The sequence below is a fragment of the Thamnophis sirtalis genome, unplaced genomic scaffold (assembly GCF_051295495.1).
Source record: "Thamnophis sirtalis isolate CommonGarterSnake01/CBP01778 unplaced genomic scaffold, rThaSir2_p1.2 scaffold_1, whole genome shotgun sequence".
Lineage (NCBI taxonomy): Eukaryota > Metazoa > Chordata > Lepidosauria > Squamata > Natricidae > Thamnophis > Thamnophis sirtalis.
In genome coordinates this window covers 3,098,817-3,117,281 of record NW_028261381.1, presented here as the reverse complement: position 1 = coordinate 3,117,281, position 18,465 = coordinate 3,098,817, and the positions used below count along the sequence as shown (strand labels likewise).

The 18,465-nt window shown below is 43.4% G+C and overlaps 1 protein-coding gene across 1 annotated transcript in view; it reads left to right on the top strand.

Annotated features, from left to right (window-relative positions):
* The window catches only part of PIKFYVE (phosphoinositide kinase, FYVE-type zinc finger containing), a 112,303-nt gene extending 94,291 nt beyond the window's left edge, over positions 1-18,012 (top strand). Inside the window, exons 35-42 of the mRNA XM_087706636.1 lie at positions 482-646; positions 2,462-2,521; positions 7,536-7,712; positions 8,630-8,733; positions 9,263-9,391; positions 12,863-13,124; positions 16,408-16,482; positions 17,856-18,012. Coding sequence (XP_087562762.1) covers positions 482-646; positions 2,462-2,521; positions 7,536-7,712; positions 8,630-8,733; positions 9,263-9,391; positions 12,863-13,124; positions 16,408-16,482; positions 17,856-17,971 — 1,088 coding nt within the window. The 3' untranslated portion in view covers positions 17,972-18,012. The remainder of the gene's footprint in view (positions 1-481; positions 647-2,461; positions 2,522-7,535; positions 7,713-8,629; positions 8,734-9,262; positions 9,392-12,862; positions 13,125-16,407; positions 16,483-17,855) is intronic.
* Positions 18,013-18,465: the final 453 nt, after the last annotated feature.

Here is an 18,465-nt window from a genome sequence, read left to right as displayed (position 1 = left end):
CTTATCGGCCGTTGGGAGGTATGCGGCAGAAGACGGTCTCGCAGATATCCGGGTCCTAGGCCATGTAGGGCTTTAAAGGTAATAACCAGCACCTTGAAATGCGTTCGGAGACTGATAGGGAGCCAGTGCAGCTCGCGGAGGATAGGTGTAACATGCATGTATCTTGGCACACCCAATATCGCTCGCGCGGCTGCATTCTGGACCAATTGTAGTCTCCGAACGCTTTTCAATTCTGGGAGTTGAAGTCCACAGGACTGAAAGTCGCCAAGGTTGAGAAACACTGTAATAGATGGTCTGTTTGTCACTAGCATTTGGTGAAATTTTATCCTGAGATTTTATCCTGAGATTTCAATGGAATTTCTCCAAGCTGCTATGAAATGACATGGAGCAACTTGATAATTAGGTTGGAATCACTTGGCTTGATGACAGAGTAGATGATGGAGGAGCCCCCGCCAAACGTTCCTTGTGTTTATGTCGTTAGCAAAGAAGCAGTATGGAGTTCTGGCCTTCTTCCGTGGCACAGGAGGGAAAAGCCCAGATCTCTCTTCTCAAAAAAGGGAGACCTTGCGTGGGGCCGACAGTGCCTATTACCAGGTGGGGCAGACCGGAAAAGAGGGGGCAGAAAACCAAGGAGCAGAAAACCAAGGTACGAAATGTAGAAACTTCCATTCTTGCTTTCCTCTCCCCTACCTAGTATTCCTGGATTAATGAAATGTTTCCATCTTCTGAAAAATTTCATTTAATTTATTGAATTTATAGGCCGCCCAATCCCGGAGGACTCCGGGTGGCTTACAGAAATAAAAAACATTAAAAAGGATTAAAACAATAAGATACAACAAGATTAAGAAGAAAACACAACATGCACCCAATCAAAGGGGGGCTGGACCTCAGTCAAGCCTGCCAGAAAAGCCAGGTTTTAATAGCTTTACGGAAGGCCATGAGAGTGGGTAGGGTCCGGATCTCTGGGGGTAGCTCATTCCATAGGGCCGGAACGGCAACAGAGAAGGCCCTACTCTGAGGCGTCACCAGCCGGCATTGTCCAGCTGAAGGCTGATATTGATATGATAATGGGTTCCACCACAAAACCGCGCCCGACTAAACCGCGTCGCTGACATCATCAACAGGGCAACAACAGCGCAGAGACAGAAGCACACTGTCAACCCTAAACCTAAAATTAACCCCTAAACCTAACCCTCCTAAACCTAACCCTAAACCTAACCCTAAACCTAACCCTTAACCTAACCCTAACCCTAACCCTAACCCTAACCCTAACCCTAACCCTAACCCTAACCCTTAACCTAACCCTAAACCTAAACCTAACCCTTAACCTAACCCTAAACCTAACCCTTACCTTAAGTTGAATCGGCTTGCTTTCAAAGCGCTATTTAAAGCGCCCTTCTTTCTCCGCGCTGGCTGTTGTCGCCCTGTTGATGACATCAGCGACGCGGTTTAATCGGGCGCGGCTTAGTCAAGCGCGGTTTTGACGGGTCACGATGATAATGATATTACTAGTAGCAAAACCTAATGGGGCTGGTGGTGGTGGGAGGAGGATACATGTTTGGGATAAACATGACCACATTGACATCCAAAATAAAAAGCTTCAGATCTTTTTCAAGGCAAGTGACAATCTTTTACATTTTTGATGATCATTTTCTGATTTTTTTCCTGTCTGAAATTACTGGTTTGCATCGTTTCTCACTGGAAAAAAGGAGAGAAAAGAAAAATTGCTCTCTTAGCAAGCTGGCAGAAGATATCTAGTGAAGCTGTGTCTGACCCAAATGAGAAAGAAAGGGGAACCGAAGTCATTTTTAAAAAGCTCATCAGTTCTAGTCCCTTTAAAAACGATTTCCCATGATTTACAAATGGTCAGAATGACTGAATTTATGTGGGCAAAAAGTGCATCATTTGAATCAGAAATGTCAGGATTTGACTTATATTTTCATTCTTTAAAAAAACAAAAAGGTGGAGTTGAAAAATTAGGCAGATTAAATCACATAAAATGAGAATAATTTTAAATTCTAGGGTTTTTTTTTCCTTGTTAGTTTCATTTAATGGCAGAAAGCCTACAAAATTGATTATAATTTGCTGGGGCGCTGTGTTTTATTTATTAATTGCCGTGTTTAACAAATGTGTTTTGGGATTGTGGGAAGATAAGAGTTTATGAATGGCAGGTTGTAACACTGATCCCGTTTCCTTCATGGTGTTAATATTAGCCAACCTAGGAACTCATGAAAAATGTAATAGTTCAGTAATAGTTCTGTATCTCTCAGACTAGATAAAATACTCTGTTCAAGAGTAAGGAAACCTGGGATAATGCTTTTCTGAGAATGTCAAGTATTTTTCTCCAAATTGCTGCCTTTAGACGTGTTAAACTAAATTTCCAGAATTACAGACCAAGTCAAGACATCAGGTTCAGAAAAAATGGCCCTAGTTTACTTCTCTTGCTCATATTTTTTTCCAGATGAAATAGAGGGAGGTGATGCACAGAAGAAGCAGCTTGGAAACCCACATGTTGAACTTCGTAAGTAGATAACAAAACAACACATACTACAAAGTCCTTTGTAAATTATACAGTAACTCTAGGTTCTGTGATCTTGTGATATCAAGGTGAATTCAGCAGATCCTTGAAATTGAGATGGAGCATATTATTATTTTTTGTGCAGAGGGGGTCATTTTTTGGGGGGTAAGATGTCTTTAGTTCATTATGTCCCTGCTATTTGTTCTTATTTCCACAAGGAGGCAGAATACTGAGGTGTTTTATGAACTAACTTTGCTCAGGTTTTTTGCTGTTGTATACAATACTCCAGTATTCAGATTCTCCTTTCCTGGCAGCTCTCTCCATTCTCATGAAATGTAGCCCATGCGTGATTTAAAATGCACGTAACACATTAAGTTAGACAATTTGGAACAGAAGTCTGTAGGTGCTAGTATACTAACAAGATAACAATTAACAAGTTACACCACCATCAAAAATCAGAATAGTATTTGACGACCTATCCTATGCCTACTTCCGTGAGCCACTAAAAAGCAATCTCATAAAATTCGTTTGACAGCCATTTCAGAAGATATTATAGATAGTCCTTGGCTTAGGACCAGGATACCTGTGAGGCCGCCTACTGCCGCATACCTCCCAATGGCCGGTGAGATCGCACAGGGTGGGCCTCCTTCAGGTGCCGTCAGCTAGACAATGTTGGCTGGCGGCTCCCCGGAGGAGGGCCTTCTCTGTGGCCGCTCCGACCCTATGGAATGAACTACCCCCAGAGGTCCGGACCTTACCCACTCTTATGGCCTTCCGAAAAGCCGTTAAAACCTGGCTGTTCCGGCAGGCCCCGGGCTGTTGAACTCATGACCGAGGTCCAGCCCCGATCAGACTGGGTGCATGGTGATGCTTTTTAAATTGTTTTCTTTTATTTTTTTCCCTACTAATTACTTTCTTTTGTTCTGCAAGCCGCCCGGAGTCCTCTGGGATTGGGCGGCCTATAAATCCATGAAATGAAATGAAATAACAACTTATTCATTCAGCAACATTTTGAAATGATGGTAGGGCTGAATCAATGGTACTTATGTCTGGTCCCAGAAATTATGGCCATTGCAGTACTCCTGTGACGTTTGGATGCTTGTCAGTCCACTTATGACCGCAGGGACATTTCAGCTCCCTGTTAGCTACTCCATACAATGGCACTCCTCAGCGGTAGAGGCATTGAGGCTAAAATATAGGCCTGGGACCTTCAAAAGTCTCAGTCAATTGCTACTCCACCCCCTCCACACACACACTCTTCAGACTAGTGGTGGGTTTCAAAAATTGTTCGAACCTACTCTGTGGGTGTGGCCTCCTTTGTGGGAGTGGCTTGCCACCCATGTGACCGGATGGGAGTGGCTTGCCGCCCATGTGACCGGATGGGAGTGGCTTGCCGCCCATGTGACCGGATATGAAATTATGAATTAGTACTTAGGTCGGTCCAAGTAGCTATTCAGAAACTCTGGCATTGAAGCATGCAAGTCTTAAAGCTGTCAAGTTACAAGATCCTTGCACCCCTAACCCCCTTTAGAAACAAAAACTAGGGGTCTTCAAACCTGACAGCTTTAAGACTTGTGGACTTCAACTCCCAGAATTCCTCCTCCAGTCACGTTGGCTCAGGAACTCTGGCATTGAAGCATGCAAGACTTAAAGCTGTCAAGTTACAAGATCCTTGCACATCTAACCCTTTAGAGAAAAAAACCCAGGGGTGTTCAAACCTGACAGCTTTAAGACTTGGGGACTTCAACTCCCAGAATTCCTCCTCCAGTCATGTTGGCTCAGGAACTCTGGCATTGAAGCATGTAAGTCTTAAAGCTGTCAAGTTACAAGATCCTTGCACATCTAACCCTTTAGCAGTGGTGGGTTTCAAAAAATTTTGGAGCCTCTTTTGTAGGTGTGGCCTGCTTTCCGGGTCCACTGGTGGAACCTCTTCTAACCGGTTCCGTAGATTTGACGAACCGGTTCTAACGAATAGGTGCGAACTGGTAGGAACCCACGTCTGCTTCAGATCCTGCTCTACCATATATGGTATATGGTGACACTAAACCATATACCACAGCCAGTCATCATAGCACAAAGCTCCCACATTCTGCAGGCCCAACCAGATCCAGCTGAAATAGTTCCTAACCTTTCTTCCTAGCGTTAATGAGGTGTTTCCCCAGCTACTGGATTGCCAGGCCTTCTTCCCAAGCCATTTGTGGTGTACTTCAAATAGCACACACCATTCTCCAATTAGTGAGTTTTCTTCCTGTAATGCTTCAGAAGGTTTCTGAGGCCTTCTGAAATTTCATAAGAAGATTGCGCACAATTTGAAAAACAGCACTGCGCTATTTGAGAACCACTTGGAGAAAAGCTAACAAGGAAACAACAAAAAGTCCTTCTCTCCAGCAGCCAACTCAGATAAGCATATATTAACACCAGGCAAACAATCAGGCAGAAAATAATACTCTAATCAAGGAACTACCAGGAGAAGCGATACCCCCACTAACACAGGCAGGGCAAGCTATTACATATAAGCAGGGAGCAAACTCCACTCTCACTTGCACTGATGATATTACCTAGTTGGATAATGAAACATCTTCAAGCAAATAGCCAAGCTCAGAGAACACCAAGGGCTCCGCAGTTCAGCCCTGAGTTACACAGATTCTCTTGCATGTACCGTTAAAATAATTTGTGTAACACAATTTAAATTCTGCAGCTACATGAATATATAAATCATTGTTCTTGCTTCAAAATCTTTTCTAAAAAATGCAGTGGAGTAAGAAGAAAAGGAATGAGCACAAACAGTTCAGTTCTGCAAATATTGAGATTCCATTTCATACCTTTTGATTGCAATTAATATAAATGACTATATATTGTATGACAAATAATACTTCCCCCCTTCTATACTTGGCGTTTTTTTCATAAATAAAAGGGACCTCGGGTCTATAGCTCAGTCACCAAAAACATCTTTTGCTTGAAGAAAGTTCCAATTTCCATAATTTCCTGGAAAAATGTCTTCTGAAATCCTGGCGGGCCATAACTAATCCGTTTTAGAGGATATCGGGTACATGCATCAGTAGATTGAGACAGTGTAAGGCAGCCTCCTAAAGTGCCTGTGTTATTTACATTTTGAAATCTTGTTTTAAAAATTTGTCTTTAAAATTAAAACCTGTCTTTAAAAATTTAGGCCTTGCTGCTCTGTAGTGCTAAAATAAATAACTTTGTGGGCGTTACTTTGTAGTCTTACAGGAAGTGTCCTGAGTCTTAGTAGTAACTCCAAGCCTGTATTCATTGTATTAACACATTTTTCGAGCAACTACCGTGTTCCCCTGAAAATAAGACAGGGTCTTATTTTCTCCCCCCCCCCGAAATAAGCGCTTGGCCTTATTTTGGGGGAGATTTTATTATTTTTGAGGTTCAGGAGGCGGCGAGTGTGGTCACCTCATGGCGGCTGCTGCTGCGTTGAAATATTTTCAGGGATGTCTTATTATACAGGGAGGTCTTATTTTCAAAGAAACAGGGTAAAGATAGTTCACTAGGTGCATCTTATATTCCAGTGGTGTCAAACTCCACTGGAACCTCTGGAATGATCTTCCCGTGGAGATCCGGACCCTCACCACCCTTCAGGCTTTCCGCAAAGCCGTTAAGACCTGGCTGTTCCAGCAGGCCTGGGGCTGATGAGTTCCCAGCCCCACTCGAATTGTTGCGGCTGTTGCTGTGTTTTAACTTGCTTGTTGTTGTTTTTTTCTTGTTTGTATTCCCCTTCAGCTCTGCTTGTTAGCCGCCCTGAGTTTCTCGGGACTAGGGTGGCAAACAAATGGAATAAACATTTCAAACATTTCAAACTCAAGGCCCACGGACCAAATCCGGCCTGCGGGGTGCTTCGATTTGGCCTGTGGCACTAGTCTGAAAATAGCAAAGGAACGCCCTGCAGTGCCTGTACTAGCAAAAATGGAGTGTGAGGGGGCACCCTCCCCCTCACAACCGCTTTTGGCCTCCAGAATACCGCAGGAGGTCTTCCAGGCTCAAAATGGGGCCTCTGGAGTGCTCCAGAAGGCTGTTCTTCACTCAGAACAGTGTTTCTCAACCTTGGCAACTTGAAGATGTCTGGACTTCAACTCCCAGAATTCCCCAGCCAGCGAATGCTGGCTGGGGAATTCTGGGAGTTGAAGTCCAGACATCTTCAAGTTGCCAAGGTTGAGAAACACTGACACAGAAGGTTATAAAAGGGAAGAAAAGTAAAATATGTTACCTTTCAGGGTTGCAGGATTCTGCTACTATAGCCTATCTCAGGAGTAGTCAACCTTTTTATACCTACCGCCCACTTTTGTAAACTTTACTTTATAAAATTTATAAAGCGGAGTTACAGCAAACCCCTACCGCCCACCATGAAAGCTGGAACGCCCACTAGTGGGTGGTAGGGACCAGGTTGACTTCCACTGGCCTATAGTTCTAGTCTTCCTGTGGAATCAGTTTCTTGATCTGGTCTCTCTCTCTCTCTCTCTCTCTCTCTCTCTCTCTCTCTCTCTCTCTCTCTCTCTCTCTCTCTCTCTCTCTCTCTCCCTCCCTCCCTCCCTCCCTCCCTCCCTCCCTCCCTCTCTCTTTCAATAAATAAACAAACAAATAAACAAACAAACAAACAAATAAATAAATAGCTGTTTTTCAAAACTCTTTTTACAAGACACTGTAGATTCCAGGGCCACCAAACTCTTTGTATAACTGTTAGATAATCTTTAAAAACAAGAGAGTAACTGGATTGAGATTTTTGGGTACATATTTGGGTTGCCTGGAGTTTGGAATTTGATGATTTTAAAAAAGGGAAAAGGTAGCTGTGTGTTTGTTTCTCTCTCTCTGTGTGTGTATATGTTCACTCACATACTGCAGATTACTATTGCACAATTGAAATCAAAATGTTCCGAGGAAGAACATAGACCCTCTGGTATGGGTTAGGAAAATAATGTAATCTATGCAATCTAGAAAATGGAGCTTCCTTTAATTAATTTTTAAAAAATATTTATTTTGTGTGTTTTTGCAGAATTCTCCGATGCGAATGCCAAGTTTTACTGCAGGATTTACTATGCAGGGGAGTTCCATAAAATGCGTGAAGTGATTCTTGGAAGTAGTGAAGAAGATTTTATCCATTCTCTCTCTCACTCACTCCCTTGGCAGGCAAGAGGAGGGAAATCAGGAGCTGCTTTTTACGTGACTGAAGGTAGCTAACTTCTTAGTACCTCATAGACTACTGGCACTTCCGAGGTGGCGCAGTGGTTAGGGTGCAGCACTGCAGGCCACTTCAGCTGACTGCTATCTGCAGTTCAGAGGTTCTAATCTCACTGGCTCAAGGTTGACTCAGCCTTCCATCCTTCCGAGGTGAGTGAAATGAGCGTGACCCGTCAAAACCACGGTCCACAAAAGCGCGCTCGACGAAAGTGCGCATTTGACGTCATCACAGCGCGACGAAAAAAATTAAACATTGAAATAAAAATAAAATTAAAGCAAGCCGATTCACATAAAGGTAAGGGTTAGGGTTAGGGTTAGGGTTAGGGTTAGGTTAAGGGTTAGGGTTAGGTTTAGAGCGTTAGGGTTACACGTTTAGCGTTAGGTTAAGGGTTAGCGTTAGGTTTAGCGTTAGGTTAAGGGTTAGGTTTAGGGTTAGATTTAGGGTTAGGTGAAGGGTTAGGTTTAGGGTTAGGTTTGGGGGGGTTAGGGTAAGGTTTTCGCTTTATTTTTACATTTATCGATCACAGCGCGATGTTTTCGTCGCGCTATGATGACGTCACGTACGCGCTTTCGTCGAGCGCGCTTTTGTCTACCGCATTTTTGTGGTGGAACCGAAATGAGGACCCAGACTGTGGGGGCGATATGCTGACTCTGTAAACCGCTTAGAGAGGGCTGAAAGCCCTATGAAGCGGTATATAAGTCTAACTGCTATTGCTATTGCTACTTCCTTGTTACGGCATACGAACAACTCTGTGATTTACGACTCTAGCTGTCTTGGTAGCGAAAGAAACAACTAGAATCAGATCAACCCCTCTCTGGTTTCTCGGTTTTCACTGATGACGTTTGGAGGAATTGCATAGTTTTATGTCTTCGTACGTATACAATATATCAACATATTTTCTTCTTTAGATGACCGATTCATCTTGAAACAAATGCCTCGCCTGGAAGTCCAGTCCTTTCTCGACTTCGCCCCACATTACTTCACATACATTACGAACGCGGTTCAGCAAAAGGTAAGATTTGTGGAATATTTTATTCCCTGCCTTTAAAACCAAGAACGAAGTAACAGGATTAAGAGCCAAGGTGGCGCAGTGGTTAAATGCAGCACTGCAGGCTACTGCTAGATCAGCAGTTCAGCGGTTCAAATCCCACCGGCTCAGGGTTGACTCAGCCTTCCATCCTTCCGAGGTGGGTGAAATGAGGACCCAGATTGTTGGGGGCAATATGCTGACTCTCTGTAAACCGCTTAGAGAGGCCTGAAAGGCCTATGAAGCGGTATATAAGTCTACTGCTATTGCTATTAAACAGAAATATGGGACAGAAAGAAACATAGCTTATTCACTTTTATATTGACTTACCTTTGAATGATATCAACTGAGAATGCCTTTTAAGGAAGACATTGGTGAATTTGTTTAGTCCTTTGTATATATTTTTTAACTTGTTTCTGTGTTCTGTCTTACTAAATCTAGATAAACATTGGCATTGGGGAGTAGAACCTTGAGCAACTGATGAATACATTAACACTTTTTTCCCCCCCCCCAGAAACCCACAGCTTTGGCCAAGATTCTTGGGGTTTATCGAATAGGCTATAAAAACTCTCAGAACAACGCAGAAAAGAAGCTTGATCTGCTGGTCATGGAAAACCTCTTTTATGGCAGGAAAATGGCTCAGGTGAATAAGTGTTGTGTTACAGAAATGGGAAGTGTTGTCTTCTTGGTTGCTGTGTCTTCTTTTCCCACTGAAAGATTTAATAAGACTATTCCTTTAAATGGCAATTTGCTGTATTTGAGAATATTGCGATATTGCAGAATGTTGAGAGAATATTGAGAGAATGTTTTCCTCTGGATCTCCACTGGGGAGTTCCGTTCCACTTTAATTGCTTTAGTGGGATGTAGAGAGCCGAGGTGGCGCAGTGGTTAAATGCAGCACTGCAGGCTACTTCAGCTGACTGCAGTTCTGCAGTTCGGCTGTTCAAATCTCACCGGCTCAGGGTTGACTCAGCCTTCCATCCTTCCGAGGTGGGTAAAATGAGGACCCGGATTGTTGTTGGGGGCGATATGCTGACTCTGTAAACCGCTTAGAGAGGGCTGAAAGCCTTAGGAAGCGGTATATAAGTCTAACTGCTATTGCTATAGTTCTGACGTGCCCTACCTTAATGTAGTGTATTAAAAGTTTTATTAAAGTTATTTATCCACTGCTTTTTGCATTGAGCCCTGAAGTGGTTTTAAAAAAGGGCAGCGTCACTTAGAATATATTAGAATATAATCCATTCTGGAGGTTATCAGTGTATGAATCATTCTGGCCAAAGTCAGAGTTGGGGTACCCTTCTAAGTTGATAAGTCAGCATTCCTAGATATAAAGATCACCTGCTTCTCTAATGCAGTGTTTCTCAACCTTGGCAACTTGAAGATGTCCGGACTTCAACTCCCAGAATTCCCCAGCCAGCATTCGCTGGCTGGGGAATTCTGGGAGTTGAAGTCCAGACATCTTCAAGTTGCTAAGGTTGAGAAACACTGCTCTAATGACAATGAGGGGTTTTACTAACTGCAGCTGGGTTCCTTCAGGAGAACGTGGTCCTCCATTAAAGCAGGCCGTTTTCTTCATCCCTAGGAACCACTTACCCTTAATCCTTTTGTTGAGTTTTAATTTTAGTTCATCCAGTCCACTATCGCAGTTAAGGACAGGTTGGCTTATGCAAGGCCTCATGTCAATCCGAGAAATAGTCCTGACTATGATCAGCATGTCCTCCAAATCCTTTCACTACCACATCATGTGGCTTCATGTAGACCTTGAACGGTACTAGAAAGAGGATGGTTTTTTTTTGAGATTTCCCCATCATAAGATTGCCAATATTGTTCCTTGGAAATCCATCGCCCAGAGGGGAACGGAAATGATGACTGAAAGTGCCCTAAAATCTATGGGACGTTCTGCAAGAATACCACGAGAAGTGGTAGAATTGAGGTGTTACATTCTCTTCCCCACCTTCCCATTGAAGGTCAAGATGATTAAAGCCTCTTCTGTCCTGTAAAGAGGCTGGGATTCAAGAAAGAACAGATCTGAAAACTCACGTTTTCCCCAAATGGGCATGTCATCAGTTTACTGCTGCTGTGTAAACTGAGCAACATTTTTAATCCAGAGAGGTTCTTTTTATCGGTTCCACCACAAAACCGCGTTCGACTAAAGCGCGCTCGACGAAACCGCGTATCTGACGTCATCACAGCGCAACGAAAAAAGCACGCTGTGAGCGCTAAAGCTAAAATTAACCCCTAAACCTAACCCTAACCCCCCTAAACCTAACCCTAAACCTAACCCTTAACCTAACGCTAAACCTAACCCTAACCCTTAACCTAACCCTTACCTTAACTTGAATCGGCTTGCTTTCAAAGTGCTTTTTAAAGCGCCCTTTTTTCTCCGCGGTCGCTGTTGTCGCGCTGCTGATGACGTCAGCGACGCACTTTAATCGGGCGCGCTTTAGTGGACCGCGGTTTTGTCGTGCCACGTTTTTATCAGGGTTCCAAGTAACACCCCCAACGAAAGAAGACTCCGAGGCTTAAGTTCCCTCAAAGTTCCATTTTATTAGAGATGTCATATTGGCACATCTGGGAAAACCCGAATCTGAAAGTTTCCAGGTTTTCCCCACCCAAAAAAAAGTTCAGCCCCCTGTCCAGGACTCACATGTCCAATCAGGCACCGTCCAAAACTGGAGATGCCTCCCAGTCACACCACTCCAGGCGCAGGGCAAGATGTCCTTGACTCTCTGAGAAAGGAATGCTATTTAGAATATATATCCCCCGTACTCCATATAATCCCCCCCTCCCATTTTCCCACAGCAGAAAATGTGGAAGGCCTGAAGGCCCAAATTAAAAGATGCCTTCCTGGTTCATTCAGTTGCTCCTTTAAAGGCAGCAGCCATTATCCCATCGTGAAATGATGCATGCTTCAACCCATGGACAAAGGAGAAGTTGACCAAATGAATTACTGCAAGCATCTGGGTCCACATTTTTAGGCTGAAGAAAGTGGAACTGATTTTATGAACTTGACCAACCAGGCATTGGACACTTAGTTCCTGGCTGCCACCCAGGGGTGGGTTTCAGGCGGTTCGCGGCGGTCCCCACAAACCGGTTGGTCGGCGAACCCGGAAGTAAGTAACTTCCGGGAACGCCGAAGGATCCACCCGCCTGCCCGCGCTTCTTACCCGGTTTTGACGAGTTCTGCGCTTCCACGCATGCTCAGAACGCATACAGCGCCTGCGCGATCCTCCAGGAGCAGCTGGAGCATCGCACAGGCGCTAGTACACGTGCGTGCACTGCGCGCGTGCACGAGGACGCCGCCGGCCCCGTTCCAACCGAACCGGTTGGAACGGGGCGAGAAACCCACCCCTGCTGCCACTTGTAACAATCACAGTTCTATCCTTAAAATGCTCTGAAAATCCATCCTAGCAGAAGTTGTGAAGATTGGTAGATGAAATTGACTGGAGTAAATAACATTGATCCCAAGGTTATTTAGAACAGTTCTTTGAATCACTACTTCAGGCTGGGATGAAAGCAATGAAGCAATGAAATAAGCAATTTTTGCTGCCTTCATTGCCAAAGAGCAGGCAGGATTATGGGTACAATAGCACTTTTCCACATTGAAGCAGGGGTGTATCTGCTCCTTAATTGTTGGAAATTGCAGAACACCGCAGGAAGGACTGAATCAATCTTCCCATAGGTGCCAGGAATCTTAATTTTTACCAAGAAATGTCCTGATCATTTTATCAGTGAAGACATAGATATAACCAGTATAATTGCACTGATAATCTAAAAAAAGACTTAAATAAGTTCTAAAATAAAGGATGTTGTGGTATCAGAAGTAGCCATGTGAGCTTTTAATTTAGGTAGTTGTTGTACAATGAGTACAAATATTAAATCTGGCGTGAATGGGAATTACGTTTATTTCTTAAAATACTTATTAAATTTGCACGCTGCTGCTCCCACGAGGTTATTATGCTATTTGCAAATTTGCCAAGCTTATAAGTTACAAAGTCTGTAATATGTATATTTTTTTTAAATTATATAAATTAGCTCTGCCTTTTGAATTTAGAATTCTGAAACAAAAAGCTTCCATCTGGTAAATGAGTGTATTGTTTCTTTTTACTATTAGGTTTTTGACCTGAAAGGTTCTCTGCGAAACAGAAATGTGAAAACAGACACAGGAAAAGAAAGTTGTGATGTGGTTCTGCTGGATGAAAATTTGTTGAAGTTGGTGCGCGATAATCCCTTGTATATCCGTTCTCACTCCAAGGCTGTCTTGAAGGCTTCCATCCACAGCGATTCTTACTTCCTCTCCAGCCACCTGATCATTGATTATTCTCTTCTCGTGGGCAGGGATGATACCACTAATGAACTTGTGGTTGGAATTATCGGTATGTTACCTTTGTCTGCAAAATAACCAAGGTGTGATTGTCCATAAATGGTTAATTTACATAAAATAGATTATTTTGGGTTGGCTAATATTCGTCTTAGATCACTTGTGGCATATGAGCCGAGGTGGCGCAGTGGTTAGAGTGCTGTACTGCAGCCACTTCAGCTGATTATTATCTGCAGTTCAGCGGTTCAAATCTCACTGGCTCAAGGTTGACTCAGCCTTCCATCCTTCCGAGGTGGGTGAAATGAGGACCCAGACTGTGGGGGCGATATGCTGGCTCTGTAAAACCGCTTAGAGAGGGCTGAAAGCCCTATGAAGCGGTATATAAGTCTAACTCCTATTGCTACTGCTATATAACCTGACTACCTCTATTGCATGAAAAAGTGTTGCAAGGAAAGTGATGGAATGAGAAATGATTTTCTAGATGTTATGTTGTAAACCGGTCTTCATAATACTCCAATGAGCAGAGATGGCTAAAATATCAGCACATCTTAAGGATCATTCAGATGAGAGATATAAACTGGAGTGGAGAAGATGGATTGACTATATTCAAAATAAATACGGGACTAAAAAATTCCAGATAGCTTATGATTGAAGAAGCAAGGAAGGAGCCGAGGTGGCGCAGTGGTTAGGGTGCAGTACTGCAGGCCACTTCAGCTGACTGTTATCTGCAGTTCTGCTGTTCAAATCTCACCGGCTCAAGGTTGACTCAGCCTTCCATCCTTCCGAGGTGGGTGAAATGAGCACCCAGACTGTGGGGGCGATATGCTGACTCTCTAAACCGCTTAGAGAGGGCTGAAAGCTCTATGAAGCGGTATATAAGTCTAACTGCTATTGCTATTGCTATTAATTTGTTTATAGTTAGCTTAACAAAAGAGGAGTTAAAGCACAAATGAAAGATGAAGCCAAGTCACCTTTAGTTTATTTTAGAATATGATTGTTAAAGATTTATTCCCTGTATTTGCTCTGGGAAGTCAGGGTGGGGGGAGGTTGGGGGGGGGGAGATGGACTTGGGTGGGGGAGGGAGGTAAATATTTGTAAAACCTTTTCTAAAATTTTCAATTAAAAAAAAAATACTCCAGTCAAATAGAGGTAATCCTTGACTCCCAACTGAAATTGAGCCTGCACCTTATGGCCAGAAGTCACGATGGTTGTTAAGTGAAATTCCCAAATGACCACCTCATGTCTCCGCCATCCTGCTTTCCCTAGTACAGTCATTAAACATACAAGCGGATCATTAAGCAGAGAATGATACGCATCAGAAGCCCTGAAAGAGATCCTGGGAAGCCTAGCGTAGGCCCTGCCCTACGCCTCTCAAGGCCATCCCCAACTCCTGAGGCATCCTTTGCTCTTTATTCCACCCCTTGAGGTCCCCACAGGCATTGACCCTGCTTCCCACCGCACCGGACCCCATACACCCCTCCTCACTCCATGTCACCCATTCTGGACTTACCTTTCTGGAGCTCCGGAGATTGGGTTAGTGAAGCTAAGAAGGCTCTGTTGCTGGGCCATGTGGCACAATCCCAGAAGTGGTTGCCATTTTCCCAGTGGCCATAATTCAATGCGGGTGTCCCAGAAATGGTCACTTCTGGGATCATGGCACGCAGCTCAACAACAGAGCGACCTGTCTTCCTTGCCTAACCCAAACTCCGGAGCTTCAGAGATCTTTGAAAGGTAAGTGAGGAGGAGAGTATGGGGCCTTGTGGGTTGTGAAGCAGGCCCAAGGCATATGGGGTTCCTGGGGGAGTGTTGCTGTGGGTTGTTGTAAGGTCATATGACCTTGGGGATGTTGCAGTGGCCATAAGTTCAGGACTGGGATGTCAGTAGCTTTGGGAGGGAGGACGTTGCTCTTAACTTAGAACAGTTGCTAGGTAATTGTAGGTCGAGGACTACCTGTAGTTAGATTATAGCAGTGTACTCAAGATCTGGCTGAATAATATAAATTTCCTACACTTTGATGAAGTTTGTTTCATTCAATTCAAAACACATTTCTTCAGTTAACATTTGTTAAATCCTTTAAATTCTGGTTCTGTATATCAAATTCCTTGGAGCCCATTCTCAAAAGAAGAAGAAGAAGAAGAGGAGAAGAGGAGGAAGAAGAAGAAGATGAAGAAGAAGAAGAAGAGGAAGAGGAAGAAGAAGAAGAAGAGAGGAAGAGGAGGAGGAGGACAAAGAAGAAGAGGAGGAGGAAGAAGAAGAGGAAGAAGAAGAAGAAGAAGAAGAAGAAGAAGAAGAGGGGAGGAAGAGGAGGAGGATGAAGAAGAAGAAGAAGAGGGGAGGAAGAGGAGGAGGAAGAAGAAGAAGAAGAGGAAGAAGAAGAATGAAGAAGAAGAAGAAGAGGAGGAGGAGGAGGACGAAGAAGAACGAAGAAGAAGAAGAGGGGAGGAGGACGAAGAAGAAGAAGGAGAAGAAGAGGGGAGGAAGAGGAGGAGGAGGACGAAGAAGAACGAAGAAGAAGAAGAAGAGGAGGAGGACGAAGAAGAAGAAGAAGAGAGGAAGAGGAGGAGGAGGACAAAGAAGAGGAGGAGGACGAAGAAGAAGAAGAAGAAGAGGAAGAAGAAGAAGAAGAAGGAGAAGAAGAGGGGAGGAAGAGGAGGAGGACGAAGAAGAAGAAGAGGAAGAAGAAGAAGAAGAGGGGAGGAAGAGGAGAAGGAAGAAGAAGAAGAAGAGGAAGAAGAAGAATGAAGAAGAAGAAGGAGAAGAAGAAGAGGAGGAGGAGGACGAAGAAGAAGAAGAAGAGGAGGAGGACGAAGAAGAAGAAGAAGAAGAAGAAGAAGAGAGGAAGAGGAGGAGGAGGACAAAGAAGAGGAGGAGGACGAAGAAGAAGAAGAAGAGGAAGAAGAAGAAGGAGAAGAAGAGGGGAGGAAGAGGAGGAGGACGAAGAAGAAGAAGAAGAAGGAAGAAGAAGAAGAAAAAATAATAATTAAATTCTCAATACATAACCCTGAGGAATTGTGGTGGCTTTGTTGTAAAATAGAAATCTTAATCTTTCAGGGTTGAGTTCATCTTTGTTGCCCCTTGTAAAACATGTTTCATTTTAATAAAGGTCAGAAGAGTCCATTGGAAGCAACTTTTCTGAGGATCCCTTGACTGTAATGAATTGTAACTCTATAAAATTTATAGTTTAAGTATAATTTATACTTTAAAAGGCATTTTGCCAAACTACTAGAATTGGTTGCAATCTCATAGTACCTAGGAAAGGTAATAAAGATATCCTATTTTACCAAAGTGGTCTTTGTGTAGTTACCTAATGCTATGTACTTTTTTTTTTTTTACATCAGATTACATCCGCACGTTTACCTGGGATAAAAAACTTGAAATGGTGGTGAAGTCCACAGGGATCTTAGGAGGACAAGGTAGGCGCAAAAAGTTTTTCTAATCAATGTTGATTGCATTTCCCTCCTTTCCCAGCTGCCAAATGCTGGATATTTTTGAAGTATCCTTTATTATTTTTAAGGATCTTTTGAATACTGGCTTAATGGTTTACAGTGTTAAGCTACTGAGATTATTAAATATGTGTTTTATTTAGTTGTGGAATTAAGGTCTAAATAGATATAAAAGTAAAGGTAGTTGCTTACAAAGAAGCATCATTTATAACTTGTATTGTTTAAACACCTATAACCAAATATTTCAGTTGAGTTTCAGTATTTAGTTCAGGGCTAGTCAACCTTTTTATACCTACCGCCCACTTTTGCATCTCTGTTAGGAGTAAAATGTTCTAACCGCCCACCGGTTCCACAGTAACGGTGATTTATAAAGTAAGGAAGTAACTTTACTTTATAAAATTTATAAAGCAGAGTTACAGCAAACCCCCCACCGCCCACCATGAAAGCTGGAACGCCCACTAGTGGGCGGTAGGGACCAGGTTGACTACCACTGGTTTAGTTCTATCACGGACTGTTCGATTACCCAATATAATTTTTCAATTTCCACAATGGAAGATTTAACTTCATTAATCTCTGTTCCTACTTTTATGGCTTTAATGATATTCAGAAGCTGGTGGTGTAATATTGAAATATAACTTTGGCTATTAATATGTTCCTATTGGCTCAGTTTCAGTTATAGAGCCGAGGTGGCGCAGTGGTTAGGGTGCAGTACTGCAGGCCACTTCAGCTGACTGCTATCTGCAGTTCGGCGGTTCTAATCTCACTGGCTCAAGGTTGACTCAGCCTTCCATCCTTCCGAGGTGGGTGAAATGAGGACCCAGACTGTGGGGGCGATATGCTGACTCTGTAAACCGCTTAGAGAGGGCTGAAAGCCCTAGGAAGCGGTATATAAGTCTAACTGCTATTGCTATTGCTATTAATTTGTTTATAGTTAGCTTAACAAAAGAGGAGTTAAAGCACAAATGAAGGATGAAGCCAAGTCATACGGGACTAAAAAATTCCAGATAGCTTATGATTGAAGAAGCAAGGAAGGAGCCGAGGTGATGCAGTGGTTAGGGTGCAGTTCTGCAGGCCACTTCAGCTGACTGCTATCTGCAGTTCGCCAGTTCTAATCTCACTGGCTCAAGGTTGACTCAGCCTTGTATCCTTCCGAGGTGGGTGAAATGAGGACCCAGACAGTGTGGGGGCGATATGCTGACTCTGTAACTGTGTGGGGGCGATATGCTGACTCTGTAAACCGCTTAGAGAGGGCTGAAAACCCTATGAAGCGGTATATAAGTCTAACTGCTATTGCTAACTGCTATTTCAGTGTCTAATGTCTTTTCCTTCATTTGCATTATTAGGTAAAATGCCAACTGTGGTATCTCCAGAATTGTACCGTACTAGATTTTGTGAAGCAATGGATAAGTACTTTTTGATGGTGCCAGATCATTGGACGGGCCTGGGCCTCAATTGCTAAGATTAAAAAGTGGTGCAGTGGAATGATTTCTTCTGATTCAAAAAGGACTTTCTACATCGCCATCCTCAGCTCGCCTCTGACAACAGCAACTCCAAAGGGTCTTCTGTTGCAGCCTTCGCAGCAAGGCTTTCTTGCCATGTGAATTTGCCCTTGAGATATCAGCACTGCAGTGGAAGAAGCATTCAGTTCTCTGGATCAGGAATGTTACTTTCACAAAACCTGAAGTAGAACAAGTCTGGGACCAAGGGGAGAGCTTGCCAGAAATTACACGGCCTTGTATTGATGCACTGAATAACCAGTGGCTTTTGTCGAACAATCGAAAGAGTGGTCCTAATAATGGGGGACCGGGGGGGGGGGGATGCTGGCCCCACTGATTGCAGATCTGAAAGTTGTCTTTAATCATGAGGAACCAAGAGAGTCGGTTAATAGTGCTGCCCCTGTGGTAGGAGTCTATTTTGTAAGTGTTATTGTATATTGTGTAATTTCTTATGCAC